The 24596-nt window shown below is 51.9% G+C and overlaps 1 protein-coding gene and 1 long non-coding RNA gene across 4 annotated transcripts in view; one reads left to right on the plus strand and one right to left on the minus strand.

Annotated features, from left to right (window-relative positions):
- Positions 1-2393: 2393 nt before the first annotated feature.
- On the minus strand, positions 2394-8462 carry LOC122471805. The gene is made up of 3 exons (XR_006294283.1): positions 8184-8462; positions 7774-7980; positions 2394-4417 (listed from the first exon to the last, which is right to left on the minus strand). It is a non-coding gene; the product is annotated as an uncharacterized LOC122471805 (long non-coding RNA).
- A 153-nt stretch (positions 8463-8615) lies between these two features.
- The window catches only part of LOC122471806 (phospholipid-transporting ATPase ABCA3), a 44882-nt gene continuing 28901 nt past the window's right edge, over positions 8616-24596 (plus strand). Inside the window, exons 1-8 of one of the 3 annotated variants that reach the window (XM_043560888.1) lie at positions 8616-8801; positions 15463-15670; positions 16611-16865; positions 17533-17615; positions 17713-17977; positions 18796-18923; positions 19605-19770; positions 23627-23886. In XM_043560888.1, coding sequence (XP_043416823.1) covers positions 17562-17615; positions 17713-17977; positions 18796-18923; positions 19605-19770; positions 23627-23886 — 873 coding nt within the window. In that variant the 5' untranslated portion in view covers positions 8616-8801; positions 15463-15670; positions 16611-16865; positions 17533-17561. Of the gene's footprint in view, positions 8802-15462; positions 15671-16610; positions 16866-17525; positions 17616-17712; positions 17978-18795; positions 18924-19604; positions 19771-23626; positions 23887-24596 lie in introns of all 3 variants that reach the window. The other 2 variants (XM_043560887.1, XM_043560886.1) reach the window with 2 other exon arrangements.

A 24596-nucleotide genomic window follows, 5' to 3' on the forward strand; every position in this document is an offset into this window, starting at 1 on the left:
GAAAAGAGTAAAGAAGTGCCCATGTGTAAGCAAATAAAATCCCCAAACTAAATAATCCACTAACACACTGAGTCAACACAGGATGCATTAGTCAAGAATAAAAAAGGAAAGGGGTGTCTGGCTGGTTCAGTCGGTAGAGCGTGCAACTCTCTGCTAATCACTTGTCCACCTGCCTGGGGTGGGTTGATTACCTAGGAAAATAGAAATCACCAAGTCAATCCAATACAGGAAGAGATTTTTTTAAAACCTAAATATATCTGCAGATAAACTGTGAAGAAACTGAGACAGTCGTCAAAGAGCCTGCAAAGCAGTACAAGTGCAAATAACTCACATGGGTGGGTTGTTTTAAACGGCAAGGAACAGATTGTTCTGATGCTGTTTGAACTGATCCATGAACGTAAAGACAGAAAACTTCCCATATTTAATAGCCAGGCTAGCATCACAGTGATACCAAACTCCAAGAAGGATGGCATTTAAAACCAGCCAATCAACCAGCCAAGCAAAAAAATCTACAACTCATTTTCACTGAAGAAAAGAAGACCTAAAAGTCCTCGATAACTTATAGAATCCAGAAGTGCGTGGAAGGAATAATACCTCATGAGCAAATGGGAAGTTCACTGCAGAAATATTAGAATGATTCACTATTTTCACTATCATGAGATCTGTTGGTGTAATTCACCGTATTTATTGGTCAAAGGTTTAAACTCATAATATTGTGTCAATAAATTCCAAAAAGGCATTTGATAAAATCCGTGTATTCCCGGATCTTTTTTCCTTAACCTTAGAAAAAGACTTGTCTGTAACATACTAATACTATATGTATCTCAAATCAAAGGCAAAGATACTTTTTGGTGACTACTAGAAGAAATTGCGGTTAAGCAAAACCAAGACTACAGTGCCAGCTGCAACATTATTTTCTAACCGTTCTGGAAATGCTAACAGAGAGCCATTAGGTTCAGTCCTGAGAGCTGTTCCCCTTATACGGGCACCTAGCCAAGGGGACAAGAACAGGGCTGAGGCCCAGTCTGCTCCAGTCACCCTGTGAACCTCACACAAGGCTGAGGCAACTGGCAGAAAGAGGGACCTTTACTAATTGGTCCACTCAGAGGGCTTCCTGTATCTAATTGTTCTGCATAGTTGGGATGCCTTTAACTAACTGGAGGTACCTTTATCTAATTGGTGGGTGTCACCTTTTGGCAGTTTTTCAGCAGGCAGAGCATGCTGTATGACCTCTTGGTGGTCCTGTGCTACTATGGTCACATGATAGAATGAATCAAGAGGCATAAACATAGGTAAAGAGGAGACTAATCTATGATTATTTGCACATCATAAAACTGTATACACAGGGCGGCACCTGGGTGGCTTGTCGGTTGAGCATCCGACTTCGGCTCAGGTCATGATCTCACAGTTCGTGGGTTCAAGCCCCGCATCAGGCTCCGTGCTGACAGCTCAGAGCCCGGAGCCTGCTTCGGATTCTGTGTCTCCCTCTCTCTCTGCCCCTCCTCCACTCACACTCTGTCTCTCGCTCTCAAAAAATAAATAAAACATTTGAAAAATTTTTAAAAAATTGTATACACAGGGAACCCAAAAGAATGACTGAAAAACCGTAGGAAACAGTGAAAAGAAGGTTGAAGTGGCCAGTTACAAAATTAGTATTAAAAGAAAAGCAATAGCTTTCTTATAAACAAACCAGGTAGAAAAATATATTTGAGGAAAGGAGCATTTTTTCAATAGCAACACCAGAAGAAAACATGTAGGAAGAAATGTAATGAGAAATACGCCCATGTGACCTATATGAAGAATACCTTTACAGAGAAAAATGTAGAACTCTTATCAAGAGACAAAAGAAAAGGGTCAAGTAAATGGGAGAGACAGATCTTGTCTTTGCATAGGAAGAGTCCATATGAAGATATAATTCTCCTAAATAGTTCTATAAAGTTTACATAGTGCCAGTAAAGATTTCGACAAGATTTTTAAAAAACGGATTCAGAAGTTCATATGAATCACAAAGGTGTGAAATTAGGCAAGAAAATTCTGAAAGGGACAGATAATGACCAGGAACTATCCAAAAATTCAATTTATTGTTATATAACTTCAATAATTAAAAAATACCAGACTAGGATAGTAACAGCTCAATAAAAAAAAAAGAAGAATCATCTGTATATATCCACCAAAGTATACATGGGAATTTAGTATGTGATAAAACATTTCAAATTAACTGAAGAAATATCAATAACAGCATTGATGCCTGTTTGTTTAACAACGTAGGTGAAATCAGTTCTTTGAAAGACATAACCTACCAAAACTCACTCGAGAAGAAATAGGTAACCGGAATAGTTCTATTTCTACTAAAGAAATTGTAGTCGTAGTTACAAACATTCCAAGAAAGAAAATCCAGAATCAGATGGTTTTATTGGCAAATTCTAACAAACGTTTAAGGAAGAAACAGTATTAATTCTATACAATCTCTTCCAGCACTTGGAAAAAGCGAGACTACTTCCCAACTCATTTTATGATGTCAGCATTACCTTGATACCAAATCCAGACAAAAATATTATAAGGGTGACATATAACTAAAAACATAGTAATAAGGCAAAAAAAAAAGTCTTTACTCTCGGATGTCATGATATTCCCAAGAAGTCTACAAAAATTTTTTACAACTAATAAGTATGTTTAGCAAGGTCCTAGGGGACAAGGTACGTATACAAAAATTGATCATATTTCTATATACTAGTAAAGAACACATGGAAACCCAAAGTTTTTTCAAGGTACTATTTGTGATAATGACAATACTGATGAAATGAAATACTTAGGAATAAATCAAGCAAAATATGTACAGAATCTAAATGAAAGAACACTAATGAAAGGTTTTTTTTGTTGTTTTAAGAAATAAATGGAAGGCATACCATATTCATGGACTAGAGAAGTCTGTACTATTAAGACATCACTTCTACTCACACTGAATTTTAGATTTAGTGCCATCTGAATCAAAATCTCTCCACTATAGTTTGTAGGCACCAACACGCTGACTTTAAAATTCATATGAAATGAAAAAAAAATCATATGAAATGGCAAAGGGAATAAAATAGTCAAAATCATTTTGAAAGAGGTACAAAATTGGACACATACTACCTCATTAAAGCTACACTAATCATGACAATATAATATTAGCTGAAGCACAGGCAAGCCAACTATGGCCCATGGGCCAAATCCAACCCACTACAGCCCAGCCTACAACGTTAAGATTGGTTTTGACCCCTTTTAATGGTTGGAAGATCTACCCTCAACCACTGTTACTGAACAATGAATAGCTTTGAAGTTAGCTTTTACAGCGCTCATGTGTGAAGCTTACACTGCAGTACAGTCATTTAGATGACAGCCAACATTGTTTGAATCACAAGTAATCGCAAACCATTGTAAGCACTTCGCATGCTATCAAAAGATAAAACAAGAAATGAAATCTCCATTCCCACACAAATTCACAGCAGATATATCTTCCAAGCTCACACTACAGTTCCAGCAGCATTTTTTTCCACATTTTTACTCGATGTGTAAGAACAAAGGAAATTTTCGTATTTCAAAGTCCATTTAACTGTGCGTTTGAGGAGTTTCTACCTCACCTTCAATTGGTGGCAATCAATCTATAATGTAATGACATGCTAAAAGGCAAATATCAAGAGAGGAATCTAACCGAATTCTATAAATGCCATTCAAGCCATGAATACACTCCATTGAAATCATATTCATGGTGAAACACACAAAATCTTATTACAAGTCAGTTTTAACAGACGAAGGTTTACAATAAATTTTGATGGTAGGGGATGCTGCCTTTGAACCCCAGCAAAGCAATATGTTATCCCATTAAAAAAAAAAGAACTTCATTTTTCTCATTAGTAGATACATATTGCAAAAAATATACATTTTCAATTATACAAATGTCACTAATAAAATTTTTGTGGAAACTTGTGTCTTATATAACAAGTATCTGTATGATGTCCTGAATGTTGCCTCTTGGCATGCAGAGCCTAAAAAATGTAATACTAGGCGCTTTACAGAAAAAAACACACAAAATCCTGGACTGAAAGAATAAAGATACACAGATCAATGGAACAGAAGACCAAAAATAGATCTTCACACATGTGGTCAATTTTCCACAAAAGGGCAGATCAGTGGAAAAGGAAGTGTCTTTTTCACGGATGGTGGTGGAACAGCTGGAATCCACGTATGGGGGGCGGGAGTAAACCTCCACTTTGGTCAGTACTTCAATCCATTATACAAAATGAATTCAAAATAGAGCATTGGGGGGTACCTGGGGGGCTCAGTCGGTTAAGCATCTGAGTCTTGATTTCAGCTCCAGCCTTGATCTCAGGGTCGTGAGTTCAAAGCCCTGCATTAGTCTCCAGGCGGGGCTTGGAGCCTACTTAAAAAAAAATAGGGCATTGACCTAATTGCAAAGCCTAAAACCCTAAAACTTCTAACACACACACACACACACACACACACACACACACACACACACAAAGAATGTCTCCCATGACCTCAGATTAAACAAAGATTCCTGAGATATGACACCAAAAGCATAAAAGAAAATTTGAAAAATTGGACTTCATCAAAATTGAAACCTTTTTCTCTGCAAAAGATTAACAGAGTGAAGAAACAAGGCACAGATTGGGAGAAAATATTTGTAAATTGCTGATCTGACAAAGGAGCTGCATGCAGAGTATATAAAACTCTCAAAACTCAACAGTAAGAAAATTAACCCAATTTTTAAAGATGTTCAAAAAGGATATATATATATACATGGCAAATCAGCCCATGAAAAGATGCTCCGCATTATCAGTCATTAGGAAAAGCAAATTCGAACCACAATAAAATACTACTACATAGCTACTAGAATGGCTCAAAAAAAATTTTAAGAGGTGGCAAAGTTACAGAGCGACTGGACTTCTTATATACTGCCAGGGGTGATGCAAAATGGCACGGTCACATGGGAAAATATTTTGGCAGTTTCTTGTGGTTTCTTTTAAAGCTAAACACACACCTCCATACAATTCAACAATCCTATTTCTAAGGTTTTACCTAAGTAAAATTAATGTTTATTTTCAAACACACAAAAAACATTTTTTTTTTACTCAAGAACCTATCTACAAATTATCAATAGAAGGCTTTACTCAAAAGCTCCCCCAAACTAGGAACTGGACCCTCGCTAAGTGCCAAACACTTTTCAAAGTATTCTGTGTGTTTTCGTGCTGTGAATGCTCTCGACAATCCTAGGAAGTGAGTACTGCATGATCCCCACTTTACACAAGGGAACCAAGCTACAGGGAGGTTACGTCAGGCATTAAGAGCTGGGATTTAAGGCTGCGTAGCCACAGTCCATAACCATATTTTAACCACTACAATATTAATTCCTCTCCATCACAGAATGAAGGAGTATGTGTATAACCCTTGGTCTAGAGTGAATCCTATGGAAACAATCAGAGAAATCCTATTCTAAAAATCCTGCATTGAATACCACCAACTTAGGTACTGCTGTACAAGAAAGTACATATATAAGCATATATAGTTACAGTTAGGCAGGGAGATAGTGTTTGTACCTCTGCAAAAGAAATAGCTGCTGACGTATTGGTTTCATTTTTAAGATGCATTAGTGTGCGTAAGTATATATACGTGCCAGCCGACTTTTGCAATGACAAGGTTTAGTGCCTTTTGTAAAGCCATAGCTTTGCTTATGAGTGTCACCATGGGCTTTAACTTTTGCCATCAATCTTGACAAATGTCTGAGCCACAGGACTCCCAAGGAGAATTCCATGCAATTTCTTGGCATGCTTTCACGCTATTTGAATGTAATTTACATACCAGAGACTGTTAAAGAGTCCCGGAACCTGACTGCCTGGCTCCTGGTCTCACCTCTACTGTGTGACTCTGAACAAATTACGACCTTTATCTGGACCTCCGCTTGGAATAGGACACCGGATGGAGCACCTAGGCTTAGTGGGCCTCAGCAGAGATGTGATTGTTGACAAATACCAGAAGGGTCCAGCTCTCTGCGCACAGTTGTTCGTGACCAAGTGCCCAGAGCCTGGAATCTTCCCACAGAACATCTTCCTTTGCCATTGACCTTCATACCCTCTCAGTTCATGATTACAATGGCTGATAATAGTTACCATGCGAGCACCCTAACAGGATTAAGAACAAAAGTATAAGTTAGTACTCCGCATGTGTCCGTCTTGGTCTGCATGCTCCCTCTTCCTGTATCCCCCACCTTCCCTTCTGTCTGAGGGAAGTCTGAGTCAGCTGGCTCTGATCCTGGATTTGGTTATGCAGAACGCTTTCAGGCTTAGAAAGGGATGGAAAAAAAAATTGCAAGGTGTAACCAATATAACTTAGAAATGGCAAGGATTGGTTCTTGAAAGAAAGATTGAATGAGGAAGAGGCTAGTCAGCCAGGCTTATGGAGTCTCCCGGCAGACACTTGGGTTGGGAGGGAGGGGGTGATGGGGAGAGAGGGTCTTTAAGATGCTTGCGACCCATTAATGATCCCACACACGCACACACCTCTCTTATAATTGCATTCAGTTCTTTTGTTTTGTTTTTGTTTGGGGGTGGTTTTTTGGTTTGGTTGGTTGATGTGGTTTTTCTTGTTTTTGTTATGGGGGTTTTGTATGCTCATTATAGAGACCAGCCTGTGTGAGTCTCTAGCTATACCCACGTGGCACTATCATTTCTTTTGCACGTGTGCGTCAGGCATTGTGATGAGCATTTATGCGTTTTCTCATTTGACCCTAAAACAAAATACTTTTGAGTTCGGTATGACTAGTATCATCACTTTGATTTTAGGGATAGGAGATGGAGGTTCTGAAAGGTCAAATGACGTGCCCGCACTAGTTAAAGGGCCAGGGCCAGATGTGAAGCCAGGTCTTCTCACTCTTTCATTCAGCAACTATTTACCAAGTGCCGCTTCTGTGCCAGGCATTCTGGGACCCTGAGATATAGCCATGAAGTAGACAAAGTCCCTTGTCTCTTGGAGCCCACGTTGTAGTGAGGGAGACAGAGGGAAGGAAAGCCAACAAATGAGTAAGTAAACAGCACCACTTCAGATGGTAAAAGACAAGGGGCCCCGCAATCACTAATTCTCGGGAGTCTTTGGGTGGCTGGGGCAGAAGCCTCCAGACTGGGGTCATTACTTTACGGTTCTATCGGCCGCGTCCCGGTCGCGGAGATGCGCTGGGAGCGGCCGGAGCCGGGCTGGCAGCAGGCGGCGCCCCAGGTGCGCCCCCCGGTCCGCTGTGGGGAAGCCCCGCCGCCGGGCAGCTGAGCTGCAGGTGCGCCTCTGACGCCGAGGATCCGGAGTCGAAGGCCCCTGGCAGCGCTCAGTCCGGGCACTGGAGACCCGAGCGGGCCGGCCCGCAGTGACTGTTGGCCCCGCGCCTCCCTGCCCCGCGCACGAGGCTCAGGCCCTAGCCCCTCGCCCAGTCCTGCCCCGCCCCTGCCACGCGACCTCACCGCCCCCCAGGGGATCCCTGGGCAACCTCAGGACCTGTCTGCACCAGGTGACTCTGCCCCTGCCTTGGGACACTCCCATCCATGGTCGACCCCAACGCAACCTCAGGACCCTCTCAGCTCCAGATGCCCCCAAGCTGACCCGTATCCCTCCTGTCTGAGGGACCCTCCCGTCGGAGGTGACCCGGACCCTGTCAAAGGCTCAAAACAGCCAAAGTAAAACCAATGAATCGCCGAAGTCGTAATCAGCCAAACTTTCTTGTGCACGCACCAAAATGAATTTGCAGACCAGGAAGGAAGCTCGGGGGATATATTGTAATAGAGCAGCTCGCACAGCGGGACAGCGGAGACTGTTCCTCACAGCGCTTCGTTACAACATTGCACTTTTCGGGGGCCGTCTGTCAACCTCGGCACATAGTTCACGTTTTGCTCATCATTTCCAGAGGCACAGCAAAAAATGATCCAAGTCAAGTTCGCCCTGCCAAAAGAGGCCACAATAAGCTCTGCTCCCAGGACTACACTGGCTCTGTCTGCTCAGGGACCCTGCAAGATTGGTCTCGGTTTGTTTCTGATTTTAACCACCCTAACCCACGACCTTCCTGCTGAGGTGACCCCGACCCTGAATCACCACCCGCAGGCCTCCCCGCCCTTCTCCTCTCCAGCCCACGACCCTGGACACACCGCAGGATGCTGGGCCTTCCAACCCGCCCTGCGGCCGTTTTCTAGAAGGTTCCTCGCCCTCTGTCCAGAGCTCCCAGGGCCTCCCCGCCCAGCCGGCAGCCAGAGCCAGGCCCGAGGCGGCCACTCGCCCTCCCTCCGCGACACCGGGGCCCGCGCCCAAAGAAGAACAGTGCTGGGGGAAATGGCTGAACGGCCGGGGAAGGTCGAGGTTCGGGGAGCGACTGCTGCAGCGGCTGGAAGCGCAGGTGCACGCCACGACGCCCCGCCCCGCTCTGCCCTCCCCCCGCCGGGAGCCAGGCGCCCCCTGCCGGTCGCGCGCGGGTGCGCGTGGTCTGCGCAGGCGCGGGAGGGGCGGGGCGTCCAGGCGGGCCGGGCACCCGCAGGGTTGGCGTACTGCGCACGCGCGAGCCGGCCGGCGCGCCCCCTGCAGGAGCTCCAGCCGCCCGGTCAGCCCCGCCGCGGGTTGCAGGTGCCCCCTCCCAGCCGGGCGGCCCAGCCGCTGTCACCACCGGCGGTCGTCGCCGCCGCCGCCGCGAGGCCGAGCGCAGCCGGGCCCGAGGCCGGGGACCCCGCGAGAGGGCAGCGCGCCGGCCGCCGCCGCCCTGGCGCCGAGGGTCGGTGAGTGCCGCCGGGACCCGCCACGCGCGCTCGCTTGCTCCGGAGGCTCGCGGCAGCCCCCCGCCCGGCCGCCTTCCTGCCGTGGCCGCCCCCCTCCCCCCGCCCATCACTCTGCGGCCGTCCCCCTCCCGGCACCCCGGCGCGGCAGGTGCACCTCCCGTGGAGGCAGCGCCTGGCCACCGAGACTCTGGCTTCCCCTCGGGCCGAGCCTCTGGGCGTGTCCCCCTCCTCGAGAGCGTCTCCCTCCCGCCGGCCCCCGAGCTGGACGCGCCGCCGCACCCTTTGTGCCGAGCCCGGGAGGGGGCACAGGCGGCACCCGCTGGCCTTGGTCCTGAGGCACCCGGAGCATCCGCCCGCCAGAGCCTTGGAGCCCTCAGGCCGGGAGCCCCGGCAGGGCCGCCGGGATGCTGCTGGCTCATCCCTCGTTCAGAGAGATTCCCAGTGTGGGTGGGAGTCCTTCCCCACCCTGGAGTCCGCCTCATTCCCGGGAGCCAGAATGGGGGGCCAGGGGTCCACTGTTCATGCTGGGAGTTAGGTGGTGGACAGAAAGGCAGGGACGCCTGGCCTGGGTGGAGAGGCCTGCAACCGCTCTCAGTAACCTCTGGAGTCGGTATGAATTTGCGTTTACACCTGTGTTGGCGTTCAGGCAGTACGCTGTCGCTTCGTGAGGGCCGGTTTTGTCTCCTGCACCAGGGTTTAGGACAGGTGTATATTTGGTTCATGAATGAGTGCCTTGGTCACTTCCTTAGACGTCGCCTAATTAAAGCCCATCACCTTACAGGGTTTATTTCTGTGTGTTGGCTCCTTTGCCTCCTGAACTTCGAGCCCACTTACTGCCACGACTGGATCTTGTCGGGCTCGCATTCCCAGCACATAGCCAGAGTCTGGCACATAACAGGCACTCAAGAAACGCTTGTTGAATGGGTGGCTGACACCCTGAGACAGAGCCAGGGCCTGGGCAAGGTGCAAATGAAAGTCAGCCTGGCTTTTTTTTTTTTTCCTACCGAACACCTGTGTCATTTGATTGGGAACGTTTTGGGGCTGCCTTTTGTAAACCTGAAAGGATCAAGGTTGTTTTACAAAGTTTGTGTCAAGGGAAAATAAGAAAAAAAAAAAAAAAAGGAGAACAGGTAAAAATGGATGGCCTGGGAATCCCCTCACCTGTTTTTCGACTCCTTGCAGATTTTTTTTTTTTCACTGCACACTTGGTCATCACATCTGGCAAACAGGATGACATCGTTCCCTCTCCGAGGCCATCTCCCATCATCCTGATGAGACAGCCATTTGAACAAGACAGAGCAGCTCAGGTTGTTCCTTCAAAGACGCTAGCCTTACACGGTGCCTGTGCCGGTCTCCTGGGAACCTGTTTTGACTTGGTCTCGAGTGGGAAGGCCCAGGGAGGACTCCCTCCGTGACTGTTTGTTCTCTAGCCCTGCTTCCCACGATGACAGTAGACCTATCCGCTCTCGAGTCAGTGAGGGGGAAAGCATTCTAGAAGTCTGGGGAGAAGGATGGGCAAGGCTCTAGCATGACGGAAAGACGGATTGGGTGTGATCCCTGCTCTCGGGGCCCTTAGGATGTTGCTAGAGTATGATTTATTCACCAGTAGCTGTGACGTAAGACGGGTTGAGATAAGTAGCAAGCGAGGCATCAGCAAAGCTGCCTCAGGCGTCAAGAGGCTGAGGGGCGAGAGCTGAACCCTGACTGCGTGTCAGAATCGCCAGGAACGGGGGAGCCTGGGCACATCGGTCAGTCAAGCATCTGAGTCTTGATTTCAGCTCAGGTCATGATTGCGTGGTTCATGAGAGTGAACCCCAAGTTGGGCTCTGCAGTAACTGTGGGGAGCCTGCTTGGGATTTTCTCTCTCCCTCTCTCTTAGCCCCTCCCCCACTCGCTCATGCTTGCGCGCGCGCTCTCTCTCTCTCTCTCTCTCTCTCTCTCTCTCTCAAAATAAATACACTTAAAAAGAAAAAGCAATCACCCAGGAATGAGTCCCCTGCCCAGACCAGAGACTAGAATCTTCCGGAGTGGGCCTCTGATGTCAGTTTCTGTCTTGAAGCACCCCCGGAAGATTCTGTCGTGCAGCCAGGATGTCCACGGCTGCTTCTCAGAGGGGCTTGGACCGGACTGGGAAATGATTTTCCAAGAAGACAAAACCCCAAAAGTCCCAGGCCCCTGTGGGAAAGTGTATGGTGTTGTCCCACTGTCCCTGTCCTGGGAGACTTGGGCTTTGCTCATCCCCCGAATGGCTCAGAGATTCAGAGTCAACAGGCAGACAGGTACCTTTGTAGGAGCTGAGTAATGAGCCTGAGCCGTGGTTACCTCTCCCTGGGGGCCCTCAAGTGCCTCATTACCTCATCTCCTCCACCTAGAGAGGCAGGACAGAACAGGGATGGGAGCAAGGCTCCGGCAGGGCTGAGGGAAACAGCAGCTAGCACAGGCTTTGTGGGACTCTCTCCTGGGCCACACCTTCGACTTAAAAGTACACCCCACCAACCCCTGCCAGGTGACGAGCTTCACTATAGACTCGGAGCTGTGCGACCCTAAGGAGACACCCTGGATGGGGTGGGCGGTGCTGGTGAGCGTGAGGCCAGCAAACCACAGGCGGTCCAATGCAAGTGACCACAGCCTTGAACCCAGCCTCTGGCGGCTCTCGGACAATGACCAAGGCTTGTGGATCTGTTCCCACCTCATCTATGCAGGGGCCACTCGGGTAATTACATTGTCCACCAGCTGTTTCTTGTGTGCTGGTATGCGTCAAAGAATTTGAGCTTGTACCCCATGGGTTTTAATTATTCATTTGTTAAGTAGAGCCATGTACTAGTGTCCTAAAAATCACAGACCTAAATACATACAGAAATACAGACCTTTTAAAGGGACAAGAGGCAGAGCAAACACGATTAAATTTGTTCCACATATTGACGCTACCAGACCAACCTTAAAAACATGTGCTGTTTTTATGATTCTTTTTTTAAGTAATCTCTCTGCCCAGCTTGGGGCTTGAACTCCCAACCCCCAGATCAAGAGTTGTGTGCTCTGCCGACAGAGCCAGCCGGGCACCACCCTCCTATGTTGTTTCTAAAAGAAAGCCTTGTGAGCAAGTCTCCATCCCATTTATTTTAATTTTTTTAATGTTTATTTATTTTTGAGAGAGAGAGAGTGCAAGCAGGGGAGGGGCAGAGAGAGAGAGAGGGAGACACAGAATCTGAAGCAGGCTCCAGGCTCCGAGCCGTCAGCACAGAGCCCGATACTGGGCTCGAACCCACGGACCGCGAGATCATGACCTGAGCTGAAGTCGGATGTTTAACCAATTCCATCCCATTTATGAAGCCTTGGTGAAACCTGAGTCCCCTGGTTGGCAGGTCTGGCTCTGGGTTCTGTGTATTTCAGTTCCTGGTTCTGGTGGTGTCACAGGGAAATGCCATGTTCACAACGTCACTTGTGAAGCCACACAGACCGCGCTCCCAGCTGGGAGACTTGCTTTTCACTCCTGCTTATCAGCCTGCGAGGGTTCTTGGGGCCCTAGGCGTTCAGGGGCTGTCGGGGCAGGGAAGCTTCTGGCGCCCGAGGTTCCTGGAGTGTGGGTGTGAGCGTGTGTGTAGATGGCTCTCTTGCAGCGGACACCCACTCCAAATACCCTTCCGAGCTCTGGGGTTTAGTTTGAAAAGCCACAGCTCTCACGCCTTGTCACCTTTTCTTTGAAGGGACAGGTTTGAGTGTGTTGGCTTAAAAGAAATCAGCTAGCTGACACACTCACCCAGTCATTCGCCATTGAGTAAAAGAAAAGGCCTCTCGGAAGAGAGTCTGCATTTCCTCCTTACGTGCTGAGTCCTGAGATAACCAATGAGCCTCCCGGTCACTGACGGTGTTCACGGTCACTTCCCAAGTCCCGACAAAGTATCAGAAAGCTTCAGCTGTGATTTCGTTTGTTTGTTTTAATTGAGCACAACGCATCATATCCCGAGTCAAGTGAAGTCCCAAGACGGGGGCGAGGCTCCAAGCAAAGCGGTGGGCGGGGGCCCAGGGCCACGCCGTGTCTCAGAGCCCCTCCTGCCCCCCGGGGTGCATGGTCCCCAACACACAGGCCAGCAGGACTGCCACGGTCCTTTCGTGTACTGAGTGTCGGTAAAGCCAATTTGTCCCTCAGATTTAAAGAAAAATACTTACAAGTGCAATTTGTCACCGTCTATTCTAGTAGGTCGTCTTGCTCACCCAACTCACAGCTCAGTAGTGGGGTTCACTGGCAGGCACCGGACTCTATGAACGTGCCTGCTGTTTTCAGCCTGTGTTTTACGGTGTTTATTTATTGGTATTAAGACACTGTATCTGCAGAATCCATTGAAATAGACATTTTCATGTTCATTGGGCATCTCCCCACAAAACACCCCCCACAAAAAAACCCAGAGATCCTGGATCAACACCTGAGGAGCAGCATTACTGCCCTCCCCCAACCCCACTGCCTTCTCGGCACAGCGTCTGAGGCCTCAGTCCACTTCCCTTTCTGGCTCATTCCCTGCTGCTCCCTCCCCAGGCGCTAAGAACTACAGCCGCTCCCCACACATACTCTTCCACTTTTCCGTGATCTTATCCCACACCCCCCCCCCCCCCAGCTACTGGGACACTCGAGACTGGCCTCCCTTGTCACCCACCCCAGGAGCCTTCCCAGAGCCTCCCTCCCCCGCGTCGTGCGCACGCACACAATAAACCCGATCTCCAGAATCTCCCGACGCCTCCTTTGGCTCGAGCCATGGCACTTACGGTACACGTACGCATTCGCAGGCTGTGAGCATCTTGGGTTAGGAATGTTGTGATTCCCATTTCCAAACCCTCGGCCCCCCTTGCACAGCAAGAACTTGGCAGATGTCTGTTGGATGAATCAATGCTTTTTTGTCTTGTGTATCGTAGAAGATTCTACCCACAAGCATTAATTAAGTACCTATTTGGCGTGTACACACGTAGGCCTTTACTACCACTGACTGTTGTGGACTCCCCGTGTCGACGAGGAAATGCCTCCCTAACTGAGACAGGTCCTCACCAATCTGACTCCTCAGGAAAAGTGCCGAGTCCCAGCCAGCGCTACCAGTAAGGCCCTGTCTCTGTTCCACGCCCGTGGAACGGATGTGCTTTTCTGCTCCCTGTGTGACACGCGGAGGGAGGCCCAGCTTTGTGGAGAACCCCCCCCCCATTTCTCACCGTGCCGTCCTCCAGCCTGGGCAGACTTAGGCTCCCCTGGGAGGAGATGCACTGAGCTCGGGATGTGACAGGAGCTCGTGACCCAAGGGCATGTGCCCTGCACCGGGGCCCTGGGCATTTCCCCTTGCTGGTCTCGAGGCCGCCTCGGCAGTAACCTCTCTGGAAGCGTTAATGCCACCCTGTTCCTTATGGGCTGAAATGAAACCTGGTTTTGCACGAGTACATAGACGGGGGGGGGGGGGGGGGGGGGGGGGACATGTTCCAGCCCAGAATGGGAAAGCACAGGTGAGGCAGTGGAGGTGCGTGGGCATCTCGGCGCGCCCTGAAGAACCCCGCCAGCGTGGCATCTGCACAGTCACAGTGCCCATGAACTAGCACGACCCACAGATCTCGAACGCACGCAAGTTACTGGAAAAATCGTCTTTAGAGGAATCCTGTGCGCCACTCTGAGAGCCCTCAGGAGCTAGCAGGCCACAGGGTGCGCTGACTGTGGACCAATTCAGTGACTCACCTAAAAAGCAAACATCGAAATACTCAACGCTTTGTGTAAAGTTTAATATTTTAACAGTGAACAAACAAAGCTTTTAGTGGGGGCGGGGGGAAGCTTTCCCTTCCCCTCATGGCTCTGCCCCTGAGGAGCAAAGGGAGCCCCACAGGGGAAGTTCTCAGCGGCTCTTGGGGGGCGGAGGTGGTGGCTTTGCAAGTGGCCCCCGCCTGAGTGTTTGCCGTGGGGTGGAAGGCGCGGGGCTGGCTCTGGGTCGCCGTCACTGCCACTTCTGGGGACTCTGTGCCTCCGCGTTGAGTGTTTGAAGCAACTTTTAACTTCCTTTCCTCATGTACCTTTGCTTTCATAACCAGAAAGTTTCCCAGATTTTGTAATTCTGGGAATCTCCTTTAAATTTCTTTTTGCTGAAACAGACCGGAAGCAAGTACGGCATCGGTTGGGACTTTGGATGGCGCCCGGCGTGCGTGAGGCCACGGGCCCGGTGCTGGAGAGACACAGAAATAAACACCTATCAAAGTGGCGGGGCTCCAGGAGTATTTTCTGTGTGATTTCTAATGTTACATTGTGGGAGCGACACATGTGATTTTATAAAGATGTCGACTACTTTCAGGATCCACGGGGATGTGGTAGTTAGCAACACAGGCAGGGAGGGTCGCGTCCTGGCTCTGCGGCTTTCTTACTGTGCGATCCCGGGTCAGGTGCTTCCTCCTCTCTTTGTAAGAGTGGAGACGGCAGAAGCCAGGGCTAGAGGAGCTCTAGAAGCATAAAAATGATGTGAATGCTTCTCTTTCCATGCATCGGGGGGAACGAAGACCCACCCCTGCGGCCTCTGTCCCCCTGAATCCTTCTTTCTCTGTTATCGGATCTGCTCTGTCTTAAGTAACACACTTGCAATCCGTTTTGCTGTTCGTTTTCTAACTTGGTGAGAGGTGTTCCATGATCGCTTTCCATGTTTTGCTCTAGAGCCCTCCCTTCGCCCAGAGGTGCCCAAGAGTCATGCCAGCGAGCCCCGGGCCCCTCCTGATGTCCCGTGAGGCGTCAGCCACCCTGCCGCACTCGAGAGGCCCGCAGGCCCCACCCCAGAGCCCTCGAAACAGAGCTGCGTCCTCCCAGCCAGTCGTGCCGTAGTCCTGGAGGGAGACCGCGGCCGGGAGCCTCTGCCAGGACCCAGGTCAGTTCACGGGTGCTGCTGTCGCCTCGTAGGGACTGCGGGAACACGCTCGGTCTAACCTTGTGCCCTCCCCAGCCCTCAGCCGGGAGAGGCAGGATTAAGCACGGGGATGTGTCCTTTCTTGGCCAGACTTTTCCAGCAAAGGAAGTCCTCTACTTCTCTGACCAGAAGACTTCCTTGAACCGTGACATTTTGTATTTCCATCTTGGTAGAGGAAGAAAGTTCAACCCGGCCGGGTGCCCTTCCGCCTGTCCTGGGGATGACGGGCCCCGCTTGAGGAAGTGCTTTCCCGTCTTAGCCTAACCCGCTTCTGGAAACCTTTTAGAAACCCCAGGCCCTCACGGGTCTCACGAAACCACTGCTCTTTTATTAACTGTCCACAACTGATTTTGTGACAGTTTTTCCACCTTGTTAATTTTGAAAGAATTTGGATAGTTTATTAAGTCACTACTTCATAGCACTCCATACTATTTCAGCTTTCATGCCTTCACGTTTTAACCACGCAGTTAATTAAAAGCGTATCTTAGGTTAATTTGTAAGTAACTTCTCTGAGTCGTGCTCTCTACCAGTATTTGTTGACTACTCTCGAACGCATAAATTTTGAGCATCGTTAGACGGATCTGCACCGCCACTTGTTAACTAAAAAAAGCAAGAGTTTCATTTTAAAAAGAGCTTTCCTGGAAATGACTCCGACCGACTGAGGCCAAATGTCAAGTTGGCCTTTTTAAGAAAACCCACGCGTTCTCACTCCGCCTGCGGGGTCTCACGGCGGCTTCTCCGGGTGGTGGTGTTAGCGTGTGGTGCGCTCACGGAGGAACGATTCCCTAGCCATTTGTCCGAGCGTTCGTGCCTCTTAACGGCCCCTGGTTGTGTGGGGTTGTTTCCGCCCGTGTGCGGAGCCAGTTCGTTGAACTCAGAACTTTCCGCGTGTGTCACACAGGCGTCTCCTCACCTGAAGGACTGTGAGCCGCGAAAGGCCCCTGAAAGGTCCCCCCCCCGCAACCTGGCCGTGCGGACGGGAACCAGGAGTGCTCTGGGGTGTCCCCACCTCCACCGACCACGTGCCCACCCTGGGTCTGAGCAGCCTGGTCCGCCCCCAGCCTTCATGCCAGCAGCTTCCGGAAGGCGGTGCTGCCGTGTTCTGGGCGTTGTGGGGTCTTCCTGAGCTAACTGACACCACCTCCTTCTGTAGCAGGTGAGCAACTCACCTGGGCCCCGTGTCTCTGCTCACACTAGACCCCAGACGCCTAGGAAAATGCACTTCCCCAGATGGAGGGAGGCCTTTACAACGCCCTCCCCCCCGCCCCTCGGTTCTGCCCAGCTCTGCGCACCGGTGTTAGATATGATATCCCACTGTGCCACGGGGCGGGTTTTCTTTGGAGATCTTCTTTCTGTCACGGGGAGGCCACATAGCAGTGCTCACGGTTAAAGCAGGAAAAACTGGTCCCGAGCGTTCAAGGCGGGAGAGCCGGCGGGCACCGTGCCATCGTTCTGCCCACCTGTCCGCCTACCGTGTCCGCTCCCGGTCAGCAGGGCGAGGCCCCCTCCCCGGCCTGTCTTCCCCACCGCGCCGCTCTCTGCTCTCGCTGGTTCTGTGAGCGTGGCCAGGGAAGCCGGGGGAGGGGGGATGAGCGGAGAGGCAGCACAGAGGACACAGAGGACACCTGGGTGGTGGTCACCCTGCGCCAGCAGCGTGTGGCGCATAGAGCCGGTCTCTGAGGGTGCGTGTCGGGAGGAGACGGTCACCGCCCTGGAGCGCGCCTTCTCTGGGAGCGGCCGGAGCAGCGCTGGCGACCACGCAGTGGCCAGGAAGGGGGGACGCGGCAGGAGGGCCCCGTCTGAGGGAGTCTCCCGGCCCCCAGGTGCACCCGGCCTTCCGGTGGGCGCGGACATGGCGGCGCTCAGGCAGCTGGCGCTCCTGCTCTGGAAGAACTACACGGTGCAGGTGGGTGTGCGGGGCGCGCCGGGAGCCGGGACCCGGGAGGGGCGGCCCCGGGAGGCCGCCGTGACCCCCGCCGCCGCGCCCTCCCTTCCTCTTCCAGAAGCGCAGAGTGCTGGTCACCGTCCTGGAGCTCTTCCTGCCCCTGCTGTTCTCTGGGATCCTGATCTGGCTCCGCTTGAAGATCCAGTCGGAAAACGTGCCCAACGCCACCATCTACCCTGGCCAGTCCATCCGGGAGCTGCCCCTGTTCTTCAGCTTCCCCCCTCCCGGCGATGCCTGGGAGCTGGCCTACATCCCGTCCCACAGCGACGCCGTGAAGACCATCACAGAGACGGCGCGGAGGACGTTGGTCATCAACATGAGAGGTGAGGTGTCCCCTGGATCCCGTCGCGTCTGGCCGTGGGGCTCGGGCCCGGGTGAGTGGCCCCTGCCGGCGGCCAGACCAGCATCGCCCCTTGTTGGCGGGTCACTCGTCATAGAGTGGGGACCAGACTCGCGAGGGCGGAGTGGAGCCCCGTGTGTGCCCTCTGCAGCGGCACGGGCTCTGGAACTGCTCCCGATTACTCGTGGTGGGAACAGCCGTCCACGCCCTGGGAAGGCTCTTGCATTACAGGGGCAAGGTGTGCCGGGAGTGTGCGGTGCTGGGGCCTTTTCTGGGTTGTGGTTCTGGGAGGACAGAGCTAGCAGAAGGCATCAGGAAGCCTGCTGAGGGACACTCCCAGTACGCGTGCCTGTCGCCTTCCTTCACTCTGCTTCCAGTGTGAAAAGCGTGATCGATCCCTTTCCCGCCTCTCGATTTAGGCAATGTAACCTTGGGGGGAGGTCCTTGGCCCTTACTGGGTGATGACCGGGAAGCCCTTCGTGTGGAGCGGGGTCTGGTGACGGAGAAACCGCGTGACACATTACGTTAGCATCCACTCACATCTTCCCGACCCCACACGCAGCCTCCCCGCTCGGGGTCAGTCTCCGAGATGGGGTGGGGGGGGGGCGGGCAGGGGAGGGGCACCAGTGCCCTCGGCTGCCGGTCTCTCTGCCCAAAACGAAAGCCTCCCTGACCCCTGAGGACAGGCAGACAAAGCCCAAAGGAAACCTGTACCTGTGCAGTCTTTGATCTGAACGTGACCCGGGGCAGCCAGAGTGCTGAGTGGGACGGGCGCTTGGGCAACTCATGGCTTTCCCACAGCTCGGGGCTTCCGCTCGGAGAAGGACTTTGAGGACTACGTCAGGTACGACAACCACTCCTCCAACGTGCTGGCCGCCATAGTGTTCGAGCACACCTTCAACCACAGCAGGGAGCCCCTGCCGCTGGCGGTGAGGACCCCGCCCCACAAAGCCCCGCTCTCCCTCCCCCAAAACAAGCCCGGCCTGCAAAGGGGCTCTGCCAGCCTGGGAGGTGATACCTGGCCTTACTGCGGGGCCAGCGTCACTGTCACGGGCCCCTCGGAGGGCACTCCGGTGCCGTGCTAGCCTGGCGGGCTGCACGGTGGAGGAAGCCTGAAGGAGGCAGTGCACTGCAGACTCTCATCCCCCCACATCTCCAGGCCTCTGTGCACAGATGGGGCAGGTGGGAAAGGAGCAGACACCTGGGACCTGCCCACCCCGGCATTAGAATTTCAGCTATCTATTTAAGCAAACAAAAGGAAGTCCTTTGCCCGTCTGATGGCATTAAGACCCGATTAATTAAGACTGTCCAGTTCCCCGAGCATTATTTCTGCGGCCCTCCGCCGATTATCAGGGACGCCTCAGGTGCAGAGTTCCTGTAGGTAGATAGCGAGACGGCGAGAACACTGCGGGGGCTCGGCTGTGGGGCCCCTGTCGCCGCCCTGGGCAGGACCACTCGCTCTGACGCTCCGGGACCCTGTGTCATTGGTGAGGGGCAGGAGAGGTGGTGACATCACGGCACCGAGCCGCCTGATGGGTCTCTGGTTTGACGCGGATGTGTGCCTCTGTGGCTGTCAATCAGAGCAAGTGGCTTTATCTTTGGTCCCACAGGTGAGATACCACTTACGGTTCAGTTACACACGAAGAAACTACATGTGGACCCGAACAGGCTCCTTTTTCCTGAAAGAGACCGAAGGATGGCACACCACTTCCCTTTTCCCACTGTTCCCAAACCCAGGACCAAGGGAACCCGCGTCCCCCGACGGCGGAGAACCTGGTGAGAAGCTCGGGCAGCGGCTGGATCCCTCACTGGGCCACTGCCTGGTGATCGCGGGGGTCCCACCTTGCCTTTCTTTGCAGAAATACTCCTAAAGGAGCGTTTGATCTTCTTCTGCATAGAAGGAGGGAAACTTCTGGGAAAACTGGGTTCTGAAAGGTTAAAATACTCAGGATGGCAAAGGCCGTCTCTCTGGTTCCCAGGGGGCACATGCTCTCGAAGGAAACCTCTGTGTTTCGGTCAGTTTGCATCCGATCTGTGGGCTTGGTTTCACACCTCCCTTCTCTCCCTGGCTTCCACTGTGTCCAGGCTAATGGGCTTTGTAAGCCGTGTGGTCCTTGAGTAGTTGTCCAGGGTTAAATTGCATCCGTGGGGCGCTTGCAGAAACTGGATCTTGGCCAGTTGTACCCTGTCTTTGCGTGTGTCGGTCTGTCCCGTGTGACCTTGGTGGGCAGTCGACCTGTTGGTCTCCTCACAAGCACGGTTGTGTTCTAGAATGGCGTGGAGCCAGGGGTAAGCGAGGAGTAGCTGGGACCCATCCGTGGGTTCCAGGAGGCAGCCAGGGTGTTGCAGAGAACACGGGATCCCACGGCCTGTAGGAGGCAGAGCGTGTTTGAGATTTTGGTGGAAAGACCCAGGAATGTCTCTGAACGATGCACCAGGGGGTAGCCACACCCACTGCCTGGGCCAGGACTGTTCTATTTGTGGGGACACTTTCCTGAGGTTGGAAGCAACAGGAGAAAGACCAGCAAACTGCACCAGGTACAAACTTGAAATTTGACAAAAAAGGAAAAGACGTAACACCAATGACTCTGTCTTGTGTTTTGTTTCTCTTCCGAGATTTTATTTAGCTTCAAGTTAGTTAACATGTAGTGTAGTGTTGATTTCAGGAGTAGAACCCAGTGATTCATCTCTTACATACGACACCCAGTGCCCATCCCAACAAGTGCCGTCTTCAGTGCCCATCACCCACTCAGCCCCTCCCTCACCCGCTTCCCTCCAGCAACCCCAGTTCGTTTTCTGTATTTAAGAGTCTCATATGCTTTGTCTCCCTCTCTGTTTTTATCTTATTTTATTTTTCCTTCTCTTCCCCTATGTTCCCCTATGTTTAGTTTTTATTTTCTTTTTAAAAATTTTTTAATGTTTTTATTTATTTTTGAAGGAGAAAGAGAGACAGAGCATGAGACGGGGAGGAACAGAGAGAGAGGGAGACACAGAATTCGAAGCAGGCTCCAGGCTCTAAGCTGTCAGCCCGGAGCCCATTGCGGGGCTCGAACTCACGAACTGTGAGATCATGACCTGAGCTGAAGCCGGAGGCTTAACCGACCGAGCCACCCAGGCGCCCCTATCTAGTTTTTTAAATGCCACGTATGAGTGAAATTGTATTTGTCTCTCTCTGACTTCTTTTGTTTCGCATAATACCCTCTGGCTCCGTCCACGTCATTGCAGATGGCAAGATTTCCTTCTTTTTCATAGCTGAGTAATATTCTAGTGTGTATATATGTGTATCACACACAACATCTCTTCTATCCGTTTGTCAGTCCATAGACATTTGGGCTCTTGCCATACTTTGGCTGTTGTCGATAGTGCTGCTATAAACATTGGAGTGCATGTGCCCCTTCGATACAGCACACCTGTATCCCTTGGATAAATACCTAGTAGTGCAATTGCTGGGTCGTAGAGTAATTCTAGTTTTAATTTTTGAGGAACCTCCACACTGTTTTCCAGAGCGGCTGCACCAGTTTACATTCCCACCAGCAGTGCAAGGGGGTTCCCCTTTCTCTGCATCCTCGCCAACATCTGTTGTCCCCTGAGTTGTTAACGTTAGCCATTCTGACAGGTGTAAGGTAGTATCTCATTGTGGTTTTGATTTATAGTTCCCTGATGATGAGTGATGTTGAGTTGTTTTTTTGTTTTTTTGAGAAATGTCTGTTCGTGTCCTTTACCCATTTCTTCACTGGATTATTTGTTTTGTTGGGTGTTGAGTTTGATATGTTATTTATAGATTTTGGATTCCAGCCCTTTATCTGATACGTCATTTACAGATGTCTTCTCTTATTCCATCAGTTGCCTTTTAGTTTTGTTGTTTCCTTCATTATGCAGAAGCTTTTTAACTTGAGCAAATCCCAAGCGTCCATTTTTGCTTTGCCTTAGAGACATGTGTTATAAGAAGTGGCTCCCTCTGAGGCCACAGAAGTTGCTGCTTGCGTTCTCCTCGAGGATTCTGATGGCTTCGTTTAGGTCTTTCGTCCATTTAGAGTTTAGTTTTGCGTCTGTTGTAAGAAAGTGGTCCGGGTTCATTTTTCTGCCTGTCGCCGTCCAGTTTTCCCAGCACCACTTGCTGAAGACACTGTCTTTATTCTATTGGACATTCTTTCCTGCTTTGTCAAAGATTAGTTGGCCATACATTTGTGGGTCCATTTCTGGGTTCTCTGTTCTGTTCCATTGATATGTGTGTCTGCTTTCGTGCTGGTACATACATACAACACCAATGTTAAAAGCAAGTAGGAGCCTGGGGAAAACATTTCAGCAAATGACAGGGGTCCACATAGTTTTATGTTAAGGACTCATTAGTCCACACCAGTTACAAGGACACAAAGACCCCTGAGGTGTGGGAGGGACGCGGGCCTGGCACCCAGCACGCCCTCAGCGTCCCCAGCCTGGACTCTGCCCCGGCCCCGTGTCCACACCTCAGACCCGCTGAGCCCCTGATGGGAATTCAGCCTCTGGAATAGTCAGAAGGGAGGAAGGGTGCACACGTGCAAAGGTGTTCGCCGTGGTCACAGACCTGCGGGCGGCGGGAGACGATGGGGGACAGGGTGACGCCTCCATTCCTCAGAGCGCTGAGCAGCCCCAGAAGTTGTGGTGACAAAGATGAGGTGACAGGACAGGCCTCACGAGCAGCAGTGTGACGTGATAAGACCAGTGTCCCGGGGCCCTGTCCCTCCCCTGCCTCAGTGGCTCCACGTGTCCAATGGAGACACGGCCAGCTGCTCTGCAGGTGGTTTGTGAAGAGCTGAACCCCCATCCAGCACCACGGCGGGTGTCGGTAACTGCTGCCACAGCCCCAGAAGTCTCAAACCCAAGGGCGACGTGGTACCCACCGTGCTGGGCTCTTTTCTCCTCTTTTCCTTAGGGGCTGGCTGCAGGCTGCTGGCGTTTCCGTGTTCCAGGACGCTGGGTCGTGTTGTAAATGTCACTGTACTTTTTGAATGAGGGTGCCCCTCTCTGTCCTCGGGGACTCGGGCTGCCTTGTGCTCCCCTGTGGCTGTGCCCACCTCTTCTTTAGGCCGCTCTGCCGGGCCAGGCTCGGGACTGGAGCTCCCTGTCCCGAGCCTGCCGCTCTTCCCTGGCCCTTCACTGGAAGAATTTATGACCGCCCACGTGGAGGGGGCCGGAAAGGGCCAGCACGGAGCGCGCACAACGCCCGAAGGCCTTCGGGCTGTGACTCCGCCTGCCTTTGTGGTGCTAGCTTGGGGGGTGGGGGGATGGAATAGAAGCTGCCAGTCAGCGGGCCTCACGACAGCAGCTGGTTACGGCGGATTGTCTGGGTGGACCTGATGCAGTCACGGGGTCCTTCGAAGTGGACGCGGGAGGCAGGCGGGAGGGTCAGAGAGATGCCGCCCGGCTGGCGTTGGGGGTGGGTCAGGGGCCATGGGCTGGAGATGAGGGCGGCTCCTACAAGCTAGAAGACCGGGGACACTGTAGGAGTGTGAGGTGGTGTCGCTCCGGGGCCGCGTTTGCCAGGGAGACCCCGGCACAGCTCAGGGCACGCGGCTCCGTGAGCCGCGCCCGCGATGCGGCCCTTCTGACGCGAGCCCACCCACGTGCGGGATGTGCTGTGCTCCGCACCCAGGGTACATCCGAGAAGGCTTCCTGGCCGTGCAGCACGCGGTGGACCGGGCCATCATGCAGTACCACGCAAACGCCTCCACGCACCAGCTGTTTGAGAAGCTCACCGTGATCGCCAAGAGGTTCCCTTACCCGCCTTTCATCTCGGACCCGTTCCTCGTCGCCATGCAATATCAGCTCCCCCTGCTGCTTGTGCTGAGTCTCACCTACAGCTCCCTCACCGTCATCCGGGCCGTCGTGCAGGAGAAGGAGAGGAGGCTGAAGGTACCCTGCCCCACGCGGCCCCGCGCCATCCAGGCGGGGCGTGGGCCGAACGCCCACCGTGGTGCCGGTGACCCCCGGGTTTCTGTGAAATCAGGCCCAGTACATCCAGATCTTTCACACCCCACAGAGCACCGCATTTTGCGTATAGCGTGCTAAGGTCTGAAACGTTGGAAAGACCACGGTTTGGATGTGCTGGGTCAAGTAAGACACGGCTTTGAAACTAATCACACTGCTTTCTCTTCACTTTTTGGTTGTGGCTACTATAAAATTCTAAGTTGTTGTTGGTTTTTTTTAAGTTTATTTTTGAGAGAGAGAGAGACAGACAGAATCCCAGGCAGGCTCCATGCTGACAGTGCAGAGCCTGACGCAGGGCTCGAACTCATGAGCCTCGAGACCACGACCTGACAGAAATCAAGAGACGCTTCACCGACCTAGCCCCCCAGGCACCCACTAAAACTCTAAATTATATACACACACATTCCGTTTCTGCTGCGCAGAGCCACTCTAGAGAGAAACAGCCTTCACAGAGGGCTCGTTCACTCTGCACAGATCCGGGAGAGCTGTGGGTGTGGACCGCCAGGCTCACTGGGATGGGGCTTAAGGAAAGCTTCGCCGCAAAGAACGTCCCTGCCTTAGTCGGGTACAGTTGTGTGCTAGCGTCACCTGTAAACTCATCCCAGTGACGCGCCCATAGTGACCCAGACGCCGTG

Source organism: Prionailurus bengalensis, chromosome E3, assembly GCF_016509475.1.
Source record: "Prionailurus bengalensis isolate Pbe53 chromosome E3, Fcat_Pben_1.1_paternal_pri, whole genome shotgun sequence".
NCBI classification, from domain to species: domain Eukaryota; kingdom Metazoa; phylum Chordata; class Mammalia; order Carnivora; family Felidae; genus Prionailurus; species Prionailurus bengalensis.